This window comes from Tachypleus tridentatus, chromosome 9, assembly GCF_004210375.1.
Source record: "Tachypleus tridentatus isolate NWPU-2018 chromosome 9, ASM421037v1, whole genome shotgun sequence".
NCBI classification, from domain to species: Eukaryota; Metazoa; Arthropoda; class Merostomata; order Xiphosura; family Limulidae; genus Tachypleus; species Tachypleus tridentatus.
Window position 1 is genome coordinate 31,358,842 of NC_134833.1, and position 25,896 is coordinate 31,384,737.

Genomic DNA, 25,896 nt, shown 5'->3' on the forward strand with positions numbered 1-25,896 from the left:
AAAAAAAAAGTTTAGTGCTTGCATTATGCTGTGTTTGAGCAATATTTTAAGTTTGGTTGTAAACTTTATCTGCAAAGTGTGTGCACATATTTGCTCCAAGAGATCTTATATGAGTACACTATATGAACCATAGCAGTATTTACTGATAAACAGTCCAATGTATTGTTTCTGGCATTTAATGTTCCTTGGCATAAAATATGTGGCCCATGCAATTATTCACAGTAACAATATCAGTATTTTCAAAGTGCCCACCCACAGCTCAGATTTTAAACACATAAAGACCTTTGGTACCATCAATAGCAGCTGACTTTTCAACTGATCAAGTTTTTCAAAAACAGTGGAGACAAATCACCCCATATACCTGTCTAAATTCACTTGGGATATAAGTTTTTCAGATTAGCAAAGCTACTCAGGTCAAAAGTGGTGCTACACCACAGTGGAACCGTCCTTCATGTTACATGTCAGTTACTTCAATAAAAGATACAAAATACTTTTCAACTTTCAACTGAAACAACATACCTGTGCTTTTAAATAACATAACATACAAAAACTTTGTAAATTGATGCTTTTAGAAAACAGAAAAATTCAAAGACCACACTGCAAGTTGTAAAAAAATAATTACAATGAACAACATCAAAAATGGTGCAGTATTTTCTGTAAAGAAATGTGGCAAAATTTTGGTTTAACCATTAAATATTGTAGCTTTGTTTCCAAAAATGTCTAGTTGGAACATTAATTTTTGTAGCAACAGCATGTTTTCAAAATTGTACTAATATATAAGCTCAATGCTGGATAGAAAAAACAACAATTCATAAATTGGTATTTGAAACAAACAAAAAGGAGCTTCCCAATTTTTACTATGTGTATAGGTTATAGTATTAGATATTAGGAATACTAAAAAGTTTATGTGAAATTGTATGTATTTTAAAAGAATCTATACCAGTGAATATCAGCTGAAAAATTACTGGTTTATAACATTTTTATCACGAATTCAAGGAAAAAAAAACAAACAACAACTGAATATTTATTTTTATTTAACAATTCAAAACAACATTATTAGTTGGTATTTTTTATCAATAAAATATAATCTCAATAATACTTTTGTAACATATATTTCTAGAAATATCCTGTTCCTATTTATAATAGAGCTTGAATTTGAAGAGCAGCTATTTTTATTTACATAATACAAGGCTGTGAGAATTAAACACCTTATTTTTATCTTTACAAAATTCAAAATTTACTTCTGAAAAACACAATATCAATATATACAAACCAGTGGCCATAATCCCATTTAATCTCATAATTTTAACACTCATTGATATGTCACGTTATATTCTTTATAATTAAAAGCCTCAACAAAACGTCAACATTAATCTTCACAAATAACAAACATAAAAATATCAAGATAAAGGTCGAATTATGAATTGAAGGCTCTCATCGTTTAGTTATTGTTTTCAGTAAATAGGTATCATTATTAAAAATATGCTAATGAAGCACAAAATTTGACCTAAAATTGTGGTTCAAAATACAAGATACATATAGCACAATACTTTAGGAATGACAACAAAAAAAAGACTTTCCAGTGGTTAGTGGCAAATCAGCCACAAAGTTATATCAAAGAATTTTAGTTTACAAATTCCTCTCCTAAAACAAATAAATGAAAACAATTCATATCTGACTTACTATCAAAATAAAACATACTATCTTAGACAAACCATTTTATCATCAAACTTAGTACATTAAAACCATCTTTGTTTTTGGCACAATACACAAAGACACAGTGTGCTTCATTAAAAGTTCTATGTTGATAAAAACATGGAAAAATAGCTTTACACTTCCTTTAATTTACAAGGAGTTAGTAACTATCATGAAATATGAACAAATAGATTTCCTCATAGCTGTTTTTCTTAGAAACACTGTTCCACCTTTATTTTTGTATACTACAATACAAGTCAATAAAAGTAACAGAAGTAAGGTTTATTTTGTACATATCTATAAGTCTTACGTAACTCATTCACTGCACTTTGTAGTAGTTGTGGTAGTTGATAAGCACATAGCTACAGTATGGACTGTCTTCACTTTGTTCACCACAAGTATCAAAATCAAATTTTTAGAGTTGTAAGCCTGTATCTTATAGCTGAAAGGCAGGAATTCGTAGTTAAACAAACAATCTGTTATACAAAGCTTGTACTACTGAGCATGCATGAAATTTATGTTCTGTTTGTTATCTGTTCTGTTCTCATAAATTCAGATATTTCTGAACGTTTTATGCTATCTTTAAACAGTGAGGTTGAATATTTCACAGATAATTTCAGAAACACCTAAACAGAGTTTACATTACCATTTAAGGTAAATGGACTTAAATTTAAAAACCAAAAGCAGTTTCTCTTCATGATGGTTTCATAAGCCATTTTATAACTTTAATTTTAAAATAAGGTAACAAAACACCTAACTGGAGGACCTTGTTTATATCCACATCTGTCAGTTTCACAGAAATATAATATTAAAGCAGGAAAGAACTTGAAAGGCTTAAGCTCATTCATTGTCATGAACACGCGAGCACACACACATATATATACATAGATCCCACTACAAAACTTTTATTTCAGTCTTGAAAAGTGTGATAAACCTAATTCCCTTTAAATCTATACAAAGTTTACCAGTTCCAAGATTCAGGTTAGAAACAAAATATTACTGTCATTTTATTTTTCATTGTACATCAGAAAATAAACATGGCTCTGGGAGAGTTTGTTATCCTATTTGTTTAATAAAAATTTCAGAAAATATGCTAATAAAAAATAGTAAAATAAATATTTGAAAATTTAAACAGGATTTCTACATTTTTGCACATGAAAAATATTTTTCTGCACACTTTTTAAACTAATGTAAAACTTCGTATTAAACTCAGAGTACTTTTACTTCATTTATAAGAAATTTTTCAAAAGAAAAATATTAGAGTTGTAATGAACATGAAATTATACGACAATGTAGAACTAGCTAGGCTACGGCACAATTATTAGCCATAACATAACACAGCTATGTATAGAACAATTTTCTGATATACAAACATGTCTTCTAAAGCCTGACATTTCATTAAATAAATACACAACACTCAATCATTCACAAGTCACAGAAACTCAGATTAAATGTAACCAGGGCAGGTTTAGAGGGAGCTAATGCAAGTTTAGGGGCCCATTGATGGAATTATTTCCATTCTTTCAAAATTCACAACATTACTGTGGTCCTGAGCTGCAGCCCTATCACCCCTTATATTTATCCAGTACTGGATGCAACAGTCAATTTTTATCTGAGTAAAGAAGCATGATTTCAGTTAACATTTATATATAAATGTATCGGAACATTATCACCATGGGTTTCATTTATGCCATAAGAATGTAGTTTTTACATGTTTTGAGTAATATTAATGTAAAATGTTGGATAAAAGTTATACCTATAGCTATTATATAGCTAAACACACACATGACTATAACAGCAGTTTGTAGGTAATAGAACAAACTTCCAAACATACACATACATCTTACACATAAATAAAAAGAGGGCACTGTTGTCTTCAGAGGAGTCAGGCTATAATCATTACATTTTAGTTTATGAAACTAATAAAAATTTGACAATTTAATCTTTCAATTTTGTCTTTGAGAATAGTTTTGACTAAAGTATAAACTTAATAATTTGTCGTAATGACAGAACTGTACACTCTCAAGAAATGGAATAATATTATAAAACTGGAAAAGAAATGTCAATTCAATCTATCATTTCAACTGTAGCAAAAACCTTTCCTTCCCAAAGAGGTAACACCTCATTGTCATTTGATATTTCTTCATTTATTATTCCAGTTTCAAATTCATTGCATCTTTTTTTAAAGAAGTACCTGTGAAGAAAAAAATACACTGAAAGTCAAACTTTATAACAGCTGATTTTTTTAAATCTGGGATATAAATCAGTTTTCTTTGAAAAACATAAAGAATTTACAGTTCAATATATATTTCTCTGAACTTTCATATGAGAATGAAAATATGCATTATAGCTTATTATAACATTCTCTTGTAACCCATGTATTATGTCTCATTCTACTCATAAAATTATTCTGTGTTATCTCTCTCTGAACAAAATAACTTACAACTGAATTATGGCAAATGTAGTCTTAAATACAAAGGTTCAAACAAACAATCACAGTTTAGAACTATGTACCTCTTTGTTGTTGTTTTTATCTTATTTTCATGAAGTAAATGAGAAAAACACCTAAAATTCTAAACACATACCTTACAAAAATTTCTATATATACAACCACTACATTCTAGGTTTGTCTATTTATCAGAGAATGTAATAAAAACAAGAATACATTTTTCTCAGTTCTTGACAAAACCTACAAGTAAACAAAACAAAAGAACATGAACGAATATAACATCTATGAATAAAGTTATTTAAATCAAAATATGATAAAAACAGTTTATAACTTTGGAGCTCTTAACACTTCTGCTTTTCTGCTGGGTAACTAAAGTTATTAATGTAATATTTCTAGTTAAATCCCAGAAAATATAATCTTACCATCTCTATACACTTTCTAATTCCATAATTTTTTTATAATCATTTAATGAAATGAAATTTTAAGCATACTATGGTCCATATCACTTCTAAATTTACAGTTTAAGAAAATTAAATTATTACCTGGTTTATCTTCCAAATGTATACCTAAGTGGTTTTCAGTTTCACAATAAAAGGTTTGATATTTAAACATATTTTTGCAGCTTGAAGCAAAATGTAATTAATTCCCTTGTTAACAATTCTTAACTTTCTTGGAACCTTTGAGCCTCTCCCCTGCAAATGTGAGGGGGGCTTACTTACACCAATATTATACCTGTAGTTTCCTTTCCTGCTAAGAAGAGTTTTGAACTGCTTGAGAGTGACATTCTTGCCAGGAAACTTAGTTCTGTAAGGCACTGATTCCCCAGAGAAATAGTAACCAATAATGGTGAACTCATCAGTGTAGCCAGACCCAGGATGGTAATTAGATAAAAGTTTCTTGTTCATCCTTTGTAAGTAAAATGCAAATGTATAATAACAATTTCAATACTTGATCTAAACCATGAGAAAATAAAAAAGTAAAATAATTTTCACCTTTACTTAAAAACACAAAATCCTGAACAAGTCTTTGATCCTATGTAACAAATGTAGTAGATGACCTATGGAGGTAAAAAGATTGTTCTCTGCTTTATTAGTACAAGTGTTAATACCCATACCAGCCATTCTGAGATACAACATATAAACGTGTTACAAAATGCTGCACAATTACTACTTCCTTCTGTCACTTGTCTACCTGATGCAATAAAGAACAAAACGTACGTTTAATCCAGGTTCTTCGATAACAGTTAGCATTACTTACTTTTTGTCTTTTGTAAATCTTAATATATTGAGTGCATTCCCTGCTTTGATTAGAACTCTTAACTTTCTCATCAAATACCAAGTTAGAAATGACACAAAACTATTATTTGCTTTAATGAGATTATAAATTCTAAAAATGCTAACTAACCAATATAGCTTGTAGAGTAAAATTATAAAAATTCTGAATAATTAATATCATTTTCTCATTAAGTTAATATAGGTTGCAGGCTAAAAGTCTACAAAATCTGATTAACCAATTTAATTTTCTCATTGATGGAGGTTGTAGACTACCCTAAATGGTGGTTTGTTCATATAACAACATGTGTCAGCATACTTTTTCTCAAGTCTTCATTGTGTGTGATAAGACAAAGTTAATAAATTTCTGATACAAATACTCACAGTCATTAGAAGTGTAAGCTTGGCAATTGAACACTTAAAGATACACAGCTTTTAACTTCTTTAAGATTCTTTGTTTTTAAACTGTATGTGTGTATTTATACAAATAAATTTTTCATTATTTGTGACAACACAGTAATATATGTCAAATAACTATGTAAGTCAAACATCTAATTGCAATTAAACCCACATTAGATTTTATTTGCATATAAATAAACTCTTTCATATTTTCCTGTTGTTTAATATCATGGATAAAAAAGTTACACTATAGAATTAATATAGTTTTATTTTATTTTCCTTGTTAAATTTATGTCCAATATATATATATAAGATGAAATGAAAACACTAACCCTATTTTTGTTTTGTAAAGCCTGTTGGTTAATTAGTTCTAGCCTAGTCAAACAATCTTGGCAGGTTTGCACTTTAGACAAAGTAGAATATTTTAAAGGTATTCAAGGTCAAAGTATGAAAGTTGTTGAATTATTTCTCAAACAACCATGCTTTTGTTATGGTCAAAAGTGGGATCACCTCAAAATCTTTAGTTGTTGGTAGATGGAAAGCAAACTGCAAATGTTGTTTATAAAAAAGCTTTGTTATAATTTTTAAATTTTCAAAGTTTATTTTCAAGTTATTACTTTGAAATATATAAATCGCTGTTAAACTTGCATAGTTTTAATTAAGTTTAAAGATTTCCCTATTAGGTGATGAATATTTCAGCTTTAGATTATATTTTGCATTCAACCATAGGAATAATTTAGAAAATACTAAACATCTCAAAGAACCCTAGACTTGATCAACCCTAACATCAATTGTTTATGGTTTTGATACAAAATTTTCAAAACATTGCTGTGTGTAGTTGCACCGATGTCCAGTTATAAAAATAAATTATTATTTTTATGCATGATCTATGATTATATATGTGTCATAACAATTATATAATTTAAGCATTACATATTTAATGTTATTGGAAGTTAGCATTACATAAATAAACCTTATCTGTTGTAAATCTCAGAATTTTAAATTGAATAGTCTCTAAATAAAATTGTTTATATGTACTGCACTTGCTCCTTTAAGAAATAGTCGCTTACTTAGAAAATTAGCAGAACCAGCCAGCAGTCCTGACGAAAAGTGCTTGTTGTATCTTATGATCATGAATGGCACTCATTATACCATATCGGTGATGTAGGCAGTTTTCCCATTGCACTGAAACATATATTTTATGCTAAACTATATTTCAAACATTACCACCCCTTTTTTCATGTTTAAATTCTAGATATCTTGATAACTTCTCTAACATATTGATGTGGACAATTATCCATCATGCTTCAAGAAATAAATTTTAAGGATGAATCTTTGTTTGTTTGTAATTAAGCACAAATCTACACGATGAGTTAGCTATGCTCTGCCCATCATGGGTATCAAAACCTGGTTTGTAGCAGTGTAAGTCTGCAGACATGCCACTGTGTCACTAGGGGACTAAGCACGGATATGTTGAATAAAACATACAGGTTCAAAGTAAGCTCAAAGAACAGGATGACAAATTAATAAGCTACCCCATGAAGAACAAATCAAAGATAGCACTTGAACAGACAAGATATTGGATTGGTTAGATAAGCACTCATGACCACTACCTTAGCCATCCATAAACCTGAATAAAAGCCCACCTAAAGATGAGAAAGAAGTCCCTGATAAATCTCGGCAAAACCAAAGAGTGACTGAGGTGGACAAATGAATCCTAGGCTGCCAGTCCCCAGGTTTATTGGATACTACAAGCAATCTGTAATAAGAACCTGGAGAAGAATGAGTTACGTGTTCAATGGCTTTCTGGGAGAGAAGATTTTGTACCTTACTCTGACAGATGTTGGCTGGTGGTAGGATTCTGAGGCAATGGAAATAATATAGGTACTCGAGACAACAGAAGAGGGGGAAGAAAGTGGATGACAAACCCTCAGATAATACCCAAATAACCCACTAAAACAATACATAAGGGAACAAAATCAGTCAGTCAAGCCCCCATTTGAACTGAAATCACTGAGTGGTCATCAATACTGTTGTTGACATGTCCAAAGGTGTCAAATAATATGACAAGAGGAGGAGCACCTGGAGTGAGTAAATAGTAACGGTTTGGAAGGAGTGAGATTTGAAACAGGAATAGGGGCTCAGAAAGAAACAAATGATCAACAAAAGATAAAAGGGTTGATTGATGTCTCACTAGTTCCATACAGGAAACAGACTGTCAAAGAAAGGGGTCATACATAATTCCTGAAGATGAACAAGTGGTAAACAAACTAGGGGCAATAAAGCATCCCTCCCCAGAAAATTCCAATAACGGAAAAACTGTATGTGTGTATGGAAAGAGCTAAAGAAGGCAAACATGTCAACATGGAAATAATCATGGAGAGGTTATCCCCGAACAACCCTCAGGACTGCAGTGGGTCACCTCAGAAATGAGAAGGATAGTAAATAAGGAGAATTGATAAGGTAAGATAAAGGAGGGAAAACTGGATGTGGGATATAAATGAACAGAATGATCAGGGTCAGCCCCCCATGTGAGCAAAAGCAATTCCAATTATTGAGAATCAAGATGTGGAAATTAAATTTGATAATATACTGAAGTAAACTGATCTGAATCTCATGAAAGATAAGGCATACTAGCACCTTAAACCAACTTGAGAGACAAACATTTTCCATAAACCCCAATATCTTGGAAAGGAAGAAACACAAAATACTGAGAGGAGGTGTATCATGTAACAAAGGTAAGAGATTATAAGAAACTGTGGAAAAGGATAAAACAGAATACATATGTCTAAAAAAGTCATATTAGGCCTAGCTGATTTCACAGGAAGACACAGCAAGACCAGGTGGAAGAAAAAGATTGTCAAATTTCTCATCAACTAAATAGGTTCAGCATCTTCATGAGGAATATAGGAAACACTGGTGAAAGCAGACTGACTCATATGTATCCATCAATCTAAAATCAGGTGAGAGCTAATAATTTCACAGACAAGTTACCTCACTTCCAGCCTGTATAAATGTGTTGATAGGTGGTATTACCTCTGAAGTATTAACTTGAACTTCAGAATTCAATGTTAACAATGAATGATAAAGGACAACAATGTTGGAATAAAGATAACGAAAAAGAGAAAAAATAAGTTATCTTTAAGTTCAAACTGTTTTTTAAATTGAAAAGAACAATTCCACTTCAGAATGAATGCGAAAAAAATGTTCTAATTTTACACAAAACACAATAATAAAAAAATGTCTTAACACAAACACTGCCAAATGAGAAATAATAGTTTGGTAGAATCAAATGGAAGGAATTATATGCATGAGGATGGTTTGTTACAGTCCTATTGGTTAAGGATTGTCACATGATGATATGTATACCAGATGCAGTTGAACCATGTTGACATAGAGTATGTGGGAACTCAAGGCTTGGGGCATGCAAAAACATTTTTGTATATCAAAGGCAGCACTAAAAGAGAATATCTATTTATATGAGAGAAGGTACTGTATCTAAAACCTAAAATTCTTTCCCAAACAAAACATTTATTTACAATTCACAAATATGCTGATAATTAATTAAAGGTATAAATCAGAGGAACTTTCAATAATACCTTTTGTGGCAATTAACTTTATAATCACTGACTTTTGTACTTACTAAATTGCTACGTCAGAAGAAAAAGTGAAACATCACTATCAAATACCATGATCTAAGTGAAAGGCTGCATAGACTTCTAAGTAGCATACATATACCATAAAATAAAACATCAACATATTATGCTAACATAAGTAGTATCAAATAACACTACATATAAAAATATATTTCTTTTTTGATACTAAAGATGCAGTATCTTGTCTTGTTAGTACCTCACATCCAAAGAGGATTCATAATTTATCAAAAATAAAATAGTTGATCCATTTAAAAAGAAAATATGATATAGATAAAACACAAACATGTTGCAACACCTTATCAATCTCCTAGATAATCTCTCAAACTCCAGTAAGTTCACCTTTCAAGCATTTTTTCTTAAAAAATAAACTTGGAGCTCTTAACCTCTCCCTCAAAGGTAACTCCTCTATCCCCAGGATCATACTGATAATCCTCTATTTCCAATCAGTCCTCATCCATCTTGGATAAGAAGATATAAATTGTACACAGTATTCTGAGTGAGGTCTAACAAATGATTTGTATATATAGGTTATTTACCTATTTTTAACTTCCAATCAATGTATCTATAAATACATCTTAAAATTCTATTAGCAACACAGCATTGCTTTAAGGGCTTGAATGACTTATCAACTATGTTACAGCCCTCTTCTTCAGTCAAAATATTTAAAGGATTCTCATCTATGTTAAATATGATACAAATTAAGATACCCCAAGTGCATTATATTGTACTTACAGGTCAGTTGCAAATAATTAATCAAACACATTTTGTAATATTTCAAAATTTCAAAGACCTAAAAGCTAACCTTTAAGGCACCACAATACTAATAAAGAGATCTGTTCTATAGGCTACAAATTTTGCTTAAAAACCTTCTTAGGTAGATACAGTCCATAGAAGCCTCCAATTAGGAATAAAGGTCTCAGTTGACTGTACTCCACTAATAACAACCTATTTTCTCCTTTTATACAACCATCATATGATCCAATTCATTAAACTTTCTCTTATACCTGCTGATGTGTTATCTTAGCTTACATTCTGTGTGGCACCTTTCCAATAAACTTCTTGAAAATTTCATTAAACTGACTCCACACATTTCCATCATCAAATAACACATAACATCCTCAAAAGAAGTAAAGAGATTAGTAAAGCAAGCTTTTCTAAATAATTACAAACTTCCTCAGCACATATCCATTGATTGTTCACCTACAGAGGATAAAAGAGATAGAAATACTTGCATATTTGTTTTTGATCTCCACTGGAGAAAACCTTGAGTAGTTCTGGTACTTCATCTTTTATTAATCTCTAAATATTTCTTATTATCACTAAGAAATAATAAATTATGACACATCATACATAAAAAAGCAAGTTGCTGGTTATATAGAAAAGTTAAATATCATCTTTATTTTGCCATCTTTCACAAGTGATAAATATTACACTTTGAATAAATAACTTACTTGTTCTTTCCACATTTTAAATGTGCCTCATCTTCTAGCCGTCGCTTAGCTTCCAGAAGCTGTGTTGCTGTGTCAGGTGGAGGAAGGATTGGCATGGATGGATCTATGGCAATGGGCTGTAACATCCATGGGTAAGTATGGGTTGGACTGTAAAAATACAATTTATAACAAGGTACATTGCCTGGTAATTGAAAAAGAAAAGACCAAAAAGGAATAGAGTCTTCCCCCTTAGATCTGAAGATGGGGTCACTTGCTTCTTAGAATACCTTATAATACAAGAGAAAATCAATAATGATATTTTATTATTATGAGACTACATGACAACAATTTAAAAAAATATATACAATAATTTGTTGTTTATTTGTTTTTCGAATTTCGTGCAAAGCTACATAAGGGCTACCTGAACCAGTCATCCCTAATTTAGCAGTGTAAGACCAGAGAGAAGGCAGCTAGTTATCACCATCCACTGCCAACTCCTGAGCCACTCTTTTACCAACAAATAATAGGATTGACTGTCACATCATAATACCTCCTATGGCTGAAAGGGTGATCATGTCTGGTATGATGGATATTGAGCCTGTGGCTCTCATATTATGAATCGAGTGCCCTAACCTCCTGGCCATGATAGACCTAAACACTCATTTATCATCTTTGGCTCCAAGTCTTTTCACCTGCAACTAACACAGTACTAATACTGTACTTACTGTTATTAACCTCTTTACCAGCAACTCACGTACTACTAATACTGTACCTACTGTTATTAACCTCTTTACCAGCAACTCACGTACTACTAATACTGTACCAATTGTTATTAAAGTATTTTTACATTATAAATCTATGTCAAACAGTGGAAAATAAAAGCTGGTTCTAAAAGAAACCAACAACAAAAGAAAACATTATCATTTAAATATGCTGAGAAAAAACAAACAAAAGTAGCTTTTTCAATTTAAAAGGTTTTAGTTCCATTTTCAAAAACATAAAATAATGCAAGATACCCTTTTGTCACCTTTTTTTAAAGCTCTTCTTACCTTTGTTGGTCTGGTATTGAAGATGAGGTGAATAATGAAGATCTGTTTGATTTCTTATGTTTTGTAAAAGAATCCTTTTCTGAATCAGGACCACAACAACGAGAAGAATACTTTTCATTGTCCATCATCCAACTAGAAACCCTAAGAACAACACAAAACACTGTCTGGCTACTACTTAATATCTAATGCAGAGAATCAACTTCCTTTAAAGTAATGTGTTTCATAGCTATAAACAACTTTTTTTTAATTTTGTGCAAACCTACACAAGGGCTATCTGTGGTAGCCATCCATAATTTAGCAGTGTAAGACTAGAGGGAAGGTAGTTAGTCATCACCATCCACTACCAACTCTTGAGCTACTCTTTTACCAACAAATAGTGGGATTGACCATAATTTTATAATGCCCCCCATGGTTGAAAGAGCAAGCATGTTTGGTGTGACAGGGAATTAAACCCATGACTCTCAGATTACAAGTTGAGCATCCTAACCACATTACCATGCTGAACAGCTATAAATGAGACCCTTTTATTGATACAGTAACAGGATCATGATATAAAATAAAAAAATATTATTTTTACAAGAGTCATATTTTGAGAGGTTTAAAATCATGCACCATACAAGACAGTACATATGACAAATGATTGATATAAATAGTTTTTCAACTAAGGTTTTGTTTTATAACCTAACTGCTTTGATGTTGTTTTCTATATTTTAAAAGACTTGATGATGAAAGCTTGTAACAATGTAAAGATGGAATTATATCATAATAGGTACCTTAAAAATAAATTATATAATAATATTTACAGTCTTATGGTACAAGTACCCTGATGAGACAGCAGTAAATCTAGAGACTTAAAAAGCTAAAGACATGGGGTTCAGTTCCATACAGTGAACATGGCATATAGCCCAAACTTGGCATTGCTTATTAATAAGCACGTCAATTAAGCTGATTGATGAAACTTTGTAAAATAGACGGTAACTGCCTGTTGCTGTCCATTCCACAAACTTTCATCCTGAATACTCTGCCTAAACAATCTATCAAAGAATTAAGCTGATTGTACAAACATGGTCACATTAAATATAACAAATTCATATTATAATCAAAGGAGCTTTAACATAGATTTTTACCATTACATAAGCCAATAGGTTCTTTCTTTCATTTTTATAAAAAGTACTTTGGCCACTTGTAACGATCAGCAATCCCATGTATTTAGAGAAAAGGAAGTTATACTGACAAAGACATATTAATGCATGTATCAAAAGCAAGTTTGTTTTTTATAATAAATAAAGTGAAAAAAATTGATAACTATGTAAGTTAACTGTACTAATATAAAGTTATTGGCAGGGAAAACAAATAATATAATTTGCTTTAAAATAGTACATGTGAACCACTAATACTCAAATTAATGATTTTATTGGTTGTTTTTATCTTATTTCTTGCAACACAAAACTTTTGACCTAAGCAGTTATATTAGACTAACTGGCATCATAATTTGACCTACACATTTACTTTTTGGTGCAAAAAATCTCATCAGTAAAGAAATAAACTCTTTTAGTTCTAATCCAAAATTAAGGTACTTTAGTTTAATTTTAAATTATTAAATGGTATAAAGAAACTTCAAAATTAACATTTTTGTCAGATACAAATCCAATTCAATTTCGGCCCGACATGGCCAAATGTGTTAAGGCGTGGGACTCATAATCTGAGGGTCACGGGTTCGCATCCCCGTCGCACCAAACATGCTCGCCCTCCCTCCTCGTGGGGGCATTATATGTTATGATCAATCCCACTATTCGTTGGTAAAAGAGTAGTCCAAGAGTTGGCAATGGATGGTGATGACTAGCTGCCTTCCCTCTAGTCTTACACTGCTAAATTAGGAATGGTTAGCACAGATAGCCCTCAAGTAGCTTTGTGCAAAATTCAAAACAAACAAACAAACCAATTCAATTTCAAGAATCTCTTCATAAAAATAGAAAGCTAAGAAATATTACAAAAACTATTAATATCATTTTATATTAAGAATAATGTCAAAAAAAGAAGAAAATTTTAAAAACAGTATAATGAACAAAATTATTTACGAATATTGTTCAGGTAATTCAATTAGTCTATATTCTTTAAAAACTTTTTCATAGGTTACACATCAATAGCGCCACACTGCAACTGGTATTTTACTAAAACATTTGTCAAGAAATATATGGTACAGTGTCACGTAAAAAGAAAGGTTTGGATTTGGCTCTCTACTATTATGAAATTAATCATATCCAGAATCATGTTTTGACCACTACCTTTTGCTAGATGCCAGGACTGGCAGTACTGGATCACATGATAAACTAACTCCACTATCATTACAGCTACTACTAAAATCATTTGTGGACAACTTCTTAAAACATGATTTCCAAGACACATCCTTGGAATCCCAGGTCTGCTTGTGTTCAGCAGAGGTCACACTTGGCAGCTCTGGTGCCATCTCATCTCTTTTGGCCACTACTGAATGGTGATGATGGATTTGCTTGTGAAGGTAAAAAGGAGGAAGATAAAATTTTCTTGATTCATTATCAGAAGTGAATTCATGAACTGTTCTACTAGCTCTTGAACTTAAATTCTGATCATACTTGAACAACGATTATGCATTATTTCAGAAACAACAAACAATTTTAACAAATAACAATGAATAACTGTCTATAATCATTATGGAAGTTCAAACCTAGAAATCTGAAGGTTGCACTGCAAAATGTCTATAGCATATTGTTAGGGTTTTATATGGTTTATGTATAGCTTACAAAATAATGATCACCTTAAAGATTTCCTAGAAAAACTAATTTTTTCAAACTTATCATATACTTAAAACAATGTCTCATTTAGGGATTTTATTAAATGAAATGGATATTGTTTATATCATAAATACAACAATAAATCATCATAGCTACAAAACAATGTACAACATTGTTTATAGAAATGATGCAAAATTTCAGATAATTACAATTTAATTTTTTTGTTTTTTCAATGTATTTTTACTCTCCACAGAATAAACAAAGTTATTAGCATTAAAAATCTACTCATAACTTCAATAAATTACTTTTTTAAACTTATTAATAAAATTTTGGATTTAGATAGATAATTTTTTTTAATCTGTAACACAAACTATAAATGTCTTCATATGATTTTTCATCTTTGAAAAATGATTAAATTTTCATTTATTGTGGAGATCAGTGTTAATAGTCTTATCCAGACTAAATGTTTTATACATTTTGTAATATTTTGCACACATAACTTACTGTATATAACTAAGGGTTAGATACATCTTGCATTTCAATAAAAGGTTAGATACCTCTTTTGGACGACCAAAACTGTTGTGATGAGAATGAACAGGTTCATAAGGACTGGCATAGAGGCCTGCAGTACTCATACCTGAAGTGGACAACCTCAGAGACACAAGAGAGCCAAAACCTGATGAATCAGATCTATGCCTCTCTAGATGAGGTGACACAGATATTGATGAAGGAGAAAAGAGACTCGGAGATCCACTTGGAGTCTGATGTGCAGAGTCATTCCACACTCTTGACACATGTTGGTCCAAAATGGACTGATCACTGTCTTCTGAAACAGCTCGATCATCTGTTAGAGCTTGTGATAAAAATTGTGAAGGAATATCCACAAACACGTTTAAAGGACACTGTAAATTTCTAACACAAGATTGTGACAAGGACATACCTTCTTCTGCCTATAAATGAAAAACATACATAAATTGTTTCAACTAAGTTATATCTCCATTAGAACCAAAAGAAACATTCTGCACTTGTACATTCAATCAGGAATTCAATCAAAATATAAAGTTACATGCATGTTTCAATGCAAATTAAGAAAATCAATATTCAGAAATTTTTAATCTGTAGGAAAGAAACTTGTTTTTAAGACATTACTTACAAAAGAGAACAAGGTACCAAACCACAAATTCATTTATAATTTCAGCTGAAGAGCAAGAGAAAGAAACAAACCTGCAGTTTCTGAAAATACTCTTCAACTTGTTCCTGGTCTTCTCTTTCTTTTTTTACTTGCAGCAATTTTTGAGTTAAAATTGCTGCAAATTTTTCTTCTTTCAAGTTTGTGAACTTCTTTGGTGTTTGCTGAGTTTTCTGGAGGGAGAAAACTGGTTCTTGTACTAAGTTAGTTTTTCAAGCATAATACATAGTTCTAGATGTCTTACCTCACACTGTCTTTCAAAATAAAGTGTTTCATCTTTGCTATTAAACACATTTTTACCAATTACTATGTATAAAAACCAACACAGAATTACACTTTTTTCTCATTTAAAGAATTATTTGCATATAAAACCAAAAACTTCAGTCAAACTTACAGGTATTATACTTTGATGGCCAAGATAATCACTGTGTAAATTGGCATTTTTCTCTATCATATGCTGGTGTATTTTTACCTGACTTCTTGATGGCACAGTAGGACTACAGTCTCTATCAAATAAAAGTAAGAACAATGGAAGAAAAGCAAATATAAAAAAAAGTTCTAACAAAGCAAAAGGGAAAATAAAGTGTTCAATGTTATTCAGTTTAAAATTTTTTGTTATTGTTTAGCGTAACTTTCATTCTATTATTTGCATAGCTATACTAGAACCAGTCCTTGAATAGTTGAAGGTTAAAAAAAAAACTCCAAAATGTTTTTGAAAAATATATAACATAATTTCAGTCACTGTATTATAGTCCTAACTTATGATGTGATAACCACTTTAACTTTTTCAATGTAAACATTACGAACTATGAAAAGACACATTTCTTACAGCCAAAATAATAAAACCACACCATCAACAATTAAGTACTCTATTTCCCGTTAGTCAATGGTTTTCTCAGTTTAAGCCTTATTATAAAGATTTATTTGCTACCCTTATAAGATCAAGTTGTTGATATTTGTTCCTTAAATACAACAATGATTTTGAATTATTTGAAATAATGCCAATGAAACAGTTGATTGAAACTTAATGTACCACACAGAATTGTTATATATTGTAATTTTTCTCAGATGAGTCTCTGATTAATATGTTATGTATTATGATTTAAAATAGCTGGAAATTTTAATTTAAAAGTTAAATAGATGTCTATGTGTGTAAAATTTAAGATATTTGCCAAGAAGATTGATACACACAATTTTCTTTCTTAATGCAAATATATTTTAATATATAAACAACACAATTTATAATAATGGTTATTACAAATAATGAATTGTATGCAAAACTTTTACATGCTTATTAACAACATTGAGTCTTCTATCTGGTCTGGAGCTGAATAGTTTATCAACAATTCATGATGAGCTATCCTTTCACATGCGAGTTTTTTTCCCTCTGAAGTTATGAAATGTATTGTAGAAACACTAACACCTGAAGTGAAATCACTGAAGTTAAATGGTTTGTAATGTTCAAATTCTATAAACATTCCTAGTCATATATCTGCAGTTTTCTGATTAATAAGCATTTGTCACAGTTATAGTTCTGAGGTTTATAGTATAAGGCAACAATAATGTTGATATGCTAGTACTTTCATAAAACTTCATACTCTTCAGAACCTTGTACAAATTTACTGAATAGGTGAGGATTTCACCATATACGTTTAACAGTATAAATTACACACATTTTTAAACACATATTTAACTGAAACAAACGTAGATATTAAAATAAATATATAATAGTAAATCTGTTACAGAAAATATTCCATTAGACAATTAATAATTTTTTGTTGCCTCCATGTTTAATATACTCAAATAAGAATAAAATATGCAAAAGTTTGATTATTTCTTAAACAATCATAATTCTTGAGATCCAAAAATTTTATATTATTTACCATCCTAAAAACTGAAGTTAATTTTTTCAATGAACATGTTTCCTTATTGTTTTACCTAGTAACTTCATAAAGAGGTTTTTATTTAATGGAATCAAAAAATAATGTAATGATTCAGAACAACATGGGGCCTATTGGTCCATCTCTGCTATCCCACCCACCCTCTAAACCAGAGGTCACCAAACTACAGGCCGCGGGTCGGATACGGCCCTCGAGGTCATTCTGTCCAACCTGCCAGCTTAAAGTGACAATCAGTGTGATTTATTTTGTTACGACAATCGGACATTTGATGAAATGTCACTTTTTATTTCCAAGCGGCTAGCTGCTGGTAGGTTGGACTGCTTTTAAAAGATGAAAAGTGGATTCTGAGCGACGTGCTTTCAATTAAGAATGGGGAGAAAAGTACATGTTTGTGGAAACAAAAAACCAGAAAGCTACTTGTGTGATATGCACCGAAAGTGTTGCCGTTTTGAAAGAGTACAATCTTTGGCATCACTATGAAACCAAACATCTATCAACATATTTGAAATGTTCTGGAAAATTTCGTTCTGAGAAATTTTAATCCATGAAACGTGTTTTTGAATCTCAAAAGAATCTCTTCACGAGAAAGTTTGCTGAAAATGAATATGTTACTAGAACAAGTTACAAAATAGTGCATAGGATGGCAGAGCGAGGAAAATCCTTTACTGACGTCAACTTCATCAAAGAGTGTATAATAGAAGCAGCAAATAAGCTGTGTCCTGAAAAAGCAAATTTCTTTGAAAGTATCAGCCTTTCAGCAACTTCAGTTGTACGGAGAGCAGAAGAACTTGGAGAGAACATCGCATTACAGATACGCCAAAAGCTAGAGACTTCCTGTGGTATTTTCTGATACTGGTTGAGTCTACTGATCTCTCGAGTACGTCACAACTTCTCATGTTCATTCGTAGAGTTAATTTGGACTTTCAGATCACGGAAGAGTTGGCATCAGTTTGCAGCATGCACGGAAGAACAACTGGAAAAGACATTTTCATGGAAGTGCATAAAGCTTTGCAAGACTATAGCCTTCAGTGGAATCAGCTTAGAAGTGTAACAGTTGATGGAAGAACAAACATGGCTGGAGTAAAGAAGGGTCTGGTGGGGCTGATCAGAAAACAATTGGAAGATATTCAACTGCCAAGTGCTCTGTTCATACACTGCATCATACATCAGCAAGCACTCTGTGGAAAAGACTTGGATATTTTTTGCAAACTGAAACCAGTCATTTCTGCAATGCACTTCATTCGGGGTCATGCACTTAATCATCGCCAGTTCAAGATGTGTCTTGAAGAAATTGATTCGGATTTCTGTGACTTGCCCCATCACATGACGGTGAGGTAGCTTAGCTGTGGTAAAGTCTTGTCTCGTTTTTATAAGCTGAGTAGAGAAATAGATATATTTCTTATCAAGAAATACAAAGCCGATCCACTTCTGTCAGATCCAACCTGGTTGTCAAAGTTGTCATTTTTGGTTGACATCACATCCCACATGAATGAATTGAACTTGAAAATTCCAGGGAAAAATAACCTTGTCTGTGATCTCTATAGAATCATTAAAGTATTTCGGAGAAAGCTGTCATTGTTTGAAGCACATTTGGAAGGAGGAAACCTCTCTCATTTTTAGTGTTTCGATGAGTTTCATGCTGGAATCACAGAAGATGTCAACCTGAAGTTTCAGAAAAAGATTATATGTGATTTAAATAAGCATTTTTAGAGAGATTTTTGGATCTTAACAGAATCGAAAGTGACATTCTCCTTTTTCAGAATCCTTTTGATTGTGTCATTGATGATGTGCCAGTGGAACTTCAGCTGGAGGTCATCGATTTGCAAGGAAATGACTTGTTGAAAGCAAAACACAGAGAAGGGCAACTTATTGAATTTTACAGCTGCATACATGAAGATGATTTTCCAAAGCTGAAGCAGTTCACATCTGGTATGGCATCAGTGTTTGGGACAACTTATGTCTGTGAACAAGAATTTTTAAAAACGAAGTATGTGAAGTCGGTACATCGATCAAGGTTGACTGATGAACATTTGAAAGCAATTCTAATGATTGGATGCAGCAATTCAAAACCGAACAATGAAGATATTTTGAAAGCCAAATGCCAATTTCATAAATCTCACTAACTTTTTTACGGCTTAGTGAAATTCAGATATGTACTCACCATGTGTGATGTGACAATTGTTTTTGCTAATGTCACCTTCTTTGATAACCTTTTGGTAAATAAAAATGTTGGATGTATTTCTGTTTGTTTTTTATTATATGTGTGTATTGCATGCTACTCCCACATGACTAATGTGGCATCCTAAACTTAGTGTTAAGTCTTTTACAGAGAGCATTCATTCTAGCTTATGAGTATTGAGCATAATGATCATGGGACCCACGCTTCTCATTCCCCAAGTAATCTGACCCCTGTGAAAAACGTTTGGTGACCCCTGCTCTAAACTAAACTAAAACTATTAATAATAAAGTTTGAAAACAAATCTTAAAGCTAGCCCTTATCATTCAAGTACATCACCTTAATTCATATTTTTGTAAAGCTACGAAGAAGGATTGAGTAATGAAACAGTAGTGATTAGCTTGACTTAACATGCTTCTTAATGCTAGGATGTTGAGAATAATAATTTTGTGGAGAATGTTTCTCTTAGTTAAAACATTTTCAGCCTTTGTATGTGGGCCAAAATGTAGGAAATGATATTCAATACTGGAAGGAAAAGAAATACTGCATTATTGTGGTAAGGAAGTTTGGAAAATATTTACTGCTTTTGTAAGAGGATAATTGGTGTTGTGGAAAAAAGTTATTTTATATATTATTATTAATAGCAGTCTGAAGGTTAAAATGAATGTTTGGCTGTAAGTAAAGGTTTCTGCTAAACCCAGCAGCTTTTAGAGGGTGTTTCTAGTAAATTAGTAAAATATATTATAAATCTATCATGAGACACTACTTACCTCATTCAGAAATTATGAGTAGTTGGAACTTCCTTATTATAACAAGAATATTCAGATGTCAACTTCAGTGTAAAAAACAGGATAATTAAAAAATGATATATTGAAACATTTAACATATGGAGCATAAGAAAAGTAATAAATGACTTGAATCAAGTGATTACACATACATAGGAGTTGAACAATTTAATTACAGGTAGTTTGTGTGAGTGGTAAATGAAAAACTGGAGTAGAGAATTGAATGTACAGAGGCAAAATATTTGAACTTTCAAAACCTGAGTGCATATTTGCTCTTCACCAAAGCCACTTGTTAGAGTAATAAACCTGATTACATAAATTATACTGTTTGTTGGTGTTCTCATTAACTTCAGAGTTGAATACATTGATGTTTAGTTATGATAATGTCAATGGGTTGAATGGCCTTTTGTTGTATTGCACCCAATCAACACTTGTTGAAGTAGCTTTTACCTTTTGAAAACTATTTTATTGTATAAAAACTGATAACATCCTTAAGGGAAAAAAAACATTTAGAGTTAATAAAAATGAAGATTTACTTACATGTTACTACCGTCTGTCAGTAACATACTTTCAACACTCAGTGTATCCAAAGAGATGCAACATAATTCCCTATCCTGAACAGATGTTGGGAGAATAATTGAATACTTCTCATGGTACAGTTGGGGATCTCTACATATTTCATGCCATGTCTATTAAAGTAGAGAAATACTGTTCAAATCGCCCAAGACTATTAACAATGGAAACTACACATCCATGATATTAGTGTCTCTTAAAAAAGAGAAATTTCTTTCACATAGTTGAAGTCAATAACAAGAAGCTTCATATATATTCACAATTACAACTTCAATATACAGAACATTGAATCAAATCATAAGTCATAACTATGGATTTTTAGTTTTGTTTTTTAGGAAAGTTCAAAGGCTTGGAATCAGGAGTTACCATCTAAAGTTCATTTGGGCCACATAGAAGTGCTGATACAGAGAATAAAAAACTTTTAAGTTTGGATTTTAACATGTAAATAACAGTATTAACAATCTTGTTTATAAAATCAATAACTAGGTCTAAACTTTGACCTTTAACTTTATAACAAAAGTAACAAGACACTTCAAACTTTGATTATAAGAACAAGATCTAAATTTTAATATCTGGTTTTAAAAAAGTCAAAATGAGAAGTGTGCATCAGGATCAAAAATCAAGAACAAAAGATAAATATCTTTGATTTCACATTAGACATACAAAAGAAATGTCAATTAGGAGTGAAATTAAGAACCAGTACTGAACCAGGGCTCAATTTTTTATATTTCCCTTTCAGTAGTAGAGAAATGTTAATAAAGGGTTGTATGATAAGGAAATAAAGCCAAACTATATTAACTTTTATCCTCTGATTTTACAATATAAATCAACCACAGATAATCTGAGAAGTAAGACAACCAAAGATACTTTTACTTTGGAAATTATTTCAGTAAGAAGACAGAACTGTACATCACGACATCTCATATGCCATGATTTGCCCCTCAGAGTTTAAACCTAAGAATTTTTAAAAAATTGCATAACATTACTAATCGTAAACTACTAAAAAGCAGAGTTAAACTTTAAACTTCATTATGTCTTTGTAAACTATAACACTCCAAACAAAAGAAACAAGTTTCACCACTACATGAAGTACAGCATCCAAATTTTAGCAACAAGAAACACTTTGTCTTTTGAACAAATCAGTTTACTTCTATTAATTCTAAATGTATATTATTAAATTACTGTGATGCATACTTCAAATTAGGTTTTAATTACAACTATAAAAGCACAAATCTACTCAGGTGATATGATAGAACACAAACTATTCACATTTATGATGAATCCAAATTGTATTTGTTTGAGAAGCAAAGACTAAAAATAAATAGTTCTCTTCTTTACCACATCAGATCATACATAGATATCTAAGAACTCAGAGACTGTTCTCCAAATAAAATAATTGAACAAAACACACACACAGCCTCTGATTTTGTCAATTCATTATTTAATTATCTGTTTTTTTGTTAAACAGCTGGGGCTAGAAGACATAAAACAAAAGTTTTCAAAAATGATCCAAATAATCATGAAGTAATTCTTAATCTATTTCACTAGAAAATAAAAGATATTTACCCAGACTGAGCCTCAGGTGTATAAGAACTCTTCATTACCCTGGATTGCTTCTTCACAGCTTCCCTGGACAGGACTAACTCATCATCACATTGACTTGCTTTGAGTTCAGCATTTTCATGTAATGTCTGTAAGATGTATGATCCTTGTCTGAAATTCACGTTTTCATTGACAGATTCTAAATCAACCACTTGTTTAGTTGATCCCAGATTAATCTTTTGTTGCATTAACTGAACATATTGAAGATACAGCTCAGACTTAAGAAAACTAGGGTATGTTGTCCTTGCCATAATAATTTCAATGTTTTTTTGAGCATTGTCAAATATTGTTTGATCAAACCCTATTTTACTGTTAATTTTACTGGCTATTTCTTCTCTAGTTCCTTGTTTAATATCTGTTTGCCCAGATCTTATAAATTTTTTATATATAAGCTTAATTACTTGCTGAATATAAACCACATCAGTTGGATTAGCCTTTTTAAGGCCTTCACAGGCAAACCAAAAGTTCAGACTATCTGCACAATTTTCCTGAGTTAAATATTTTTTAAACAAATTCACTCCTTCCAAATCTTGCAGGAGACACTGTAGGTCTTCTGCCCATTTCAAATAAGTTGGGGTTCCATTTTTTGAAAGTGTACCTTCAGCATTATTAAAAATGCTACAGTTTTCATGTCCATTATCTGTGTCATAGGACCTATATCGAAATTTCGGAGAAAGAGTTCTAAACCTCTCTTCTTTGGAATCTGTTTGAACTATTAGTGCTTCAGAATGACTGTCCTTAAACTTACTTCTGCTTTTGAACAAAGTCCGCTGCCCAACACATGAGCTGCGATTAATATTTACTTTACAACTATTGTACGTATTTTCTTCTTCACTCTCTATAGCTAGAAATTCATTCTCCTTTCCATCTGCAGGTGACCTTGATGACGATTCGATGACTTTTTTTTCAGTGACCTCGAGTACAGGTAATTCTCGCACATAGCCACTCATTTTGTTTTATGGCAATCATGTCTCCTTGGATTATCTATGTTCGCAACTTTTCTCTATTTTAAAACTGCGAAAATACAAAAAACTTAATCAGTTTCCGTTTACAAAAGTATATTTCGAAAGTACATTCTGCTTTTTTTCAAAATAAAATAAGTTTTTAATTATGAAACATAAACAAAAATAAGTTATTTGTCGTATCATAATTTTAAGGGAAGCACCGAAAGCCTGTTATTAATTTCACAACTTAAAAAAGATATATTCACACCGTTAGAAACCAGGTTTCGATACCCGTGGTGGGCAGAACGCAAATAGCTCATTGTGTAGTCTTGTGTTAATTACAAAATGCTTAAAATTTCTAGAATTTCTTATAAAGGTTGTGAAATACAACTTTTATATGCATAAGTGATTTGATAATTACTTTCTTTACAATATTTATGTTAACGAAAATGTACATAACAATTCTGAGGAAAGTCTTTGCTTTTTTTTTTTTTGTTTAGTAAATGGAAAGTATTGACATTAATGCATATACTATTTCTATAAATTATGTCAAAGAGTAATTACCATGCAGTCGGTAGCATGCAGGAAGTCAAAACGCACATCTTAAACACGTGTACTAAATGTTACTTTTTCATAGCGGTTGTAACTTATCATCTTCATCCGTAAATAAAATAAAGTTTAATACAAAATACTCCGGTTGTACAATAAATAAATTCAAAATCTGGTTTCTTAGAAGAAGAGAGTAAAAACTATTTGGAAAAGTTAAACTTAAGGGTAAAATCTTAATGATTCAGGCTAAAACAAAAGAATACTTTAATAATTAAACGAATACGGTCAAAAGCTAAAAAGGAATAACTGTGACAAGAAACAATAGTTTCCTTTACTCGCCAAAAACCGCGCAGCTGTAGCGAGTTCCCCTATGGTGTCGTGCTCAGGCCTCGGGACAGCGCCAACTATCAAACAAACGATGCACTCTGTTACAGTCGGCATACCAGTATAATTAGAGAGCACAGTCAGAACCGCACAGAGCTGCAGATCACCTAACGTACCAGTAAACGCCCTTTTAGCTATACTCTGCCGCTACCCATTTCACACCTCTATCACTGACAACTCTTATCCCCTCTCTCGCCCCCCGGCCTCCTTCCCACTTTCTATATTCTTTTTCCAGCACCTGTCGTAATGCTTCAGTTGTGCAACGATTTCTGTTGTTAGTGCTTATCTGCGCATGAATACTCTCTCATACTGTAGTCTGGAACAGATATTTAAGCATAAAACTACTGAACTACCGCAATATTTTAGAATTAGAAAGCCTCAAGTTTACGGGGTGATATAATAAATGACTGGCAAAACTTCAGTTTTTGTTTATATTATATAATAATCCACATAAATGTGTTTCTTTTTGCAAAGCCTCATCGGGTTAATTTGCTGTGTTCATCGAGAGCAACTAAACCCTTGATTTTAGCGTTGTAAATCCGTAGACTTACCGCTGTCCCAGCGGAAGACCCACATAAATTAACATAATTCTCAGGCTCAACAAAAAAAAATCAATGAACACCAACTACTTTGAAAAATTCAACTTAATTTTTGATGTAAAATAACTTTTTAATGCTCTAAAATATTTGTAATTGCGTTAATGAACGGTATAAAACAGAGGGAAATTTGAATTACCTAGGCCTATACAAAACAACAACCAGAATAAATATGAAAATAATATATATGAAAGAACCCTGACCATACGATAGTCAGAAGCTGACTTAAGTTTCATTATATAGTTTACTAGTAATTTTAATGAATGATCATCCAGTCTTTTCTAAAACCTGATGTGAAATGTAATGATTTAAGCTTTAGTTAAAACCTGCTTATACTTAGTAACATGTTTCTCTTGTTAAAATGCGACCTTCAGATCAGTTATCTAATTTCATTAAACAAAGTTGTTTTGTATTCAAACAGAAAGAAAACAAAAACACCATATTCCGTCAAACAAAGAAAAAAGTGTAAATCTCACA

General features: G+C 31.6%; 1 protein-coding gene across 1 annotated transcript; it reads right to left on the bottom strand.

Moving 5' to 3' along the window:
- Positions 1 to 1,017: 1,017 nt before the first annotated feature.
- On the bottom strand, positions 1,018 to 25,070 carry LOC143227332 (axin-1-like). Its single transcript, XM_076458788.1, has 12 exons — positions 24,455 to 25,070; positions 22,911 to 23,960; positions 22,331 to 22,343; positions 21,312 to 21,460; positions 16,304 to 16,415; positions 15,945 to 16,082; positions 15,278 to 15,670; positions 14,235 to 14,458; positions 11,950 to 12,090; positions 10,922 to 11,068; positions 4,877 to 5,050; positions 1,018 to 3,889 (listed from the first exon to the last, which is right to left on the bottom strand). The coding sequence occupies exons 2-12, from the start codon at positions 23,894 to 23,896 to the stop codon at positions 3,763 to 3,765; spliced, it is 2,604 nt and encodes an 867-aa protein (XP_076314903.1). The 5' UTR covers positions 23,897 to 23,960; positions 24,455 to 25,070; the 3' UTR covers positions 1,018 to 3,762.
- Between the last annotated feature and the right edge of the window lie 826 nt (positions 25,071 to 25,896).

Coding starts and splice junctions, on each gene's coding strand:
- LOC143227332 (XM_076458788.1), bottom strand. CDS start 23,896: ATGAGTGGCTATGTGCGAGAATTACCTGTACTCGAGGTCACTGAAAAA. Junction 15,671..15,944: donor AGTATTTTCAGAAACTGCAG/GTTTGTTTCTTT, acceptor TTTCATTTATAG/GCAGAAGAAGGTATGTCCTT. Junction 11,069..11,949: donor TCAATACCAGACCAACAAAG/GTAAGAAGAGCT, acceptor GTATTTTTACAG/TCCAACCCATACTTACCCAT.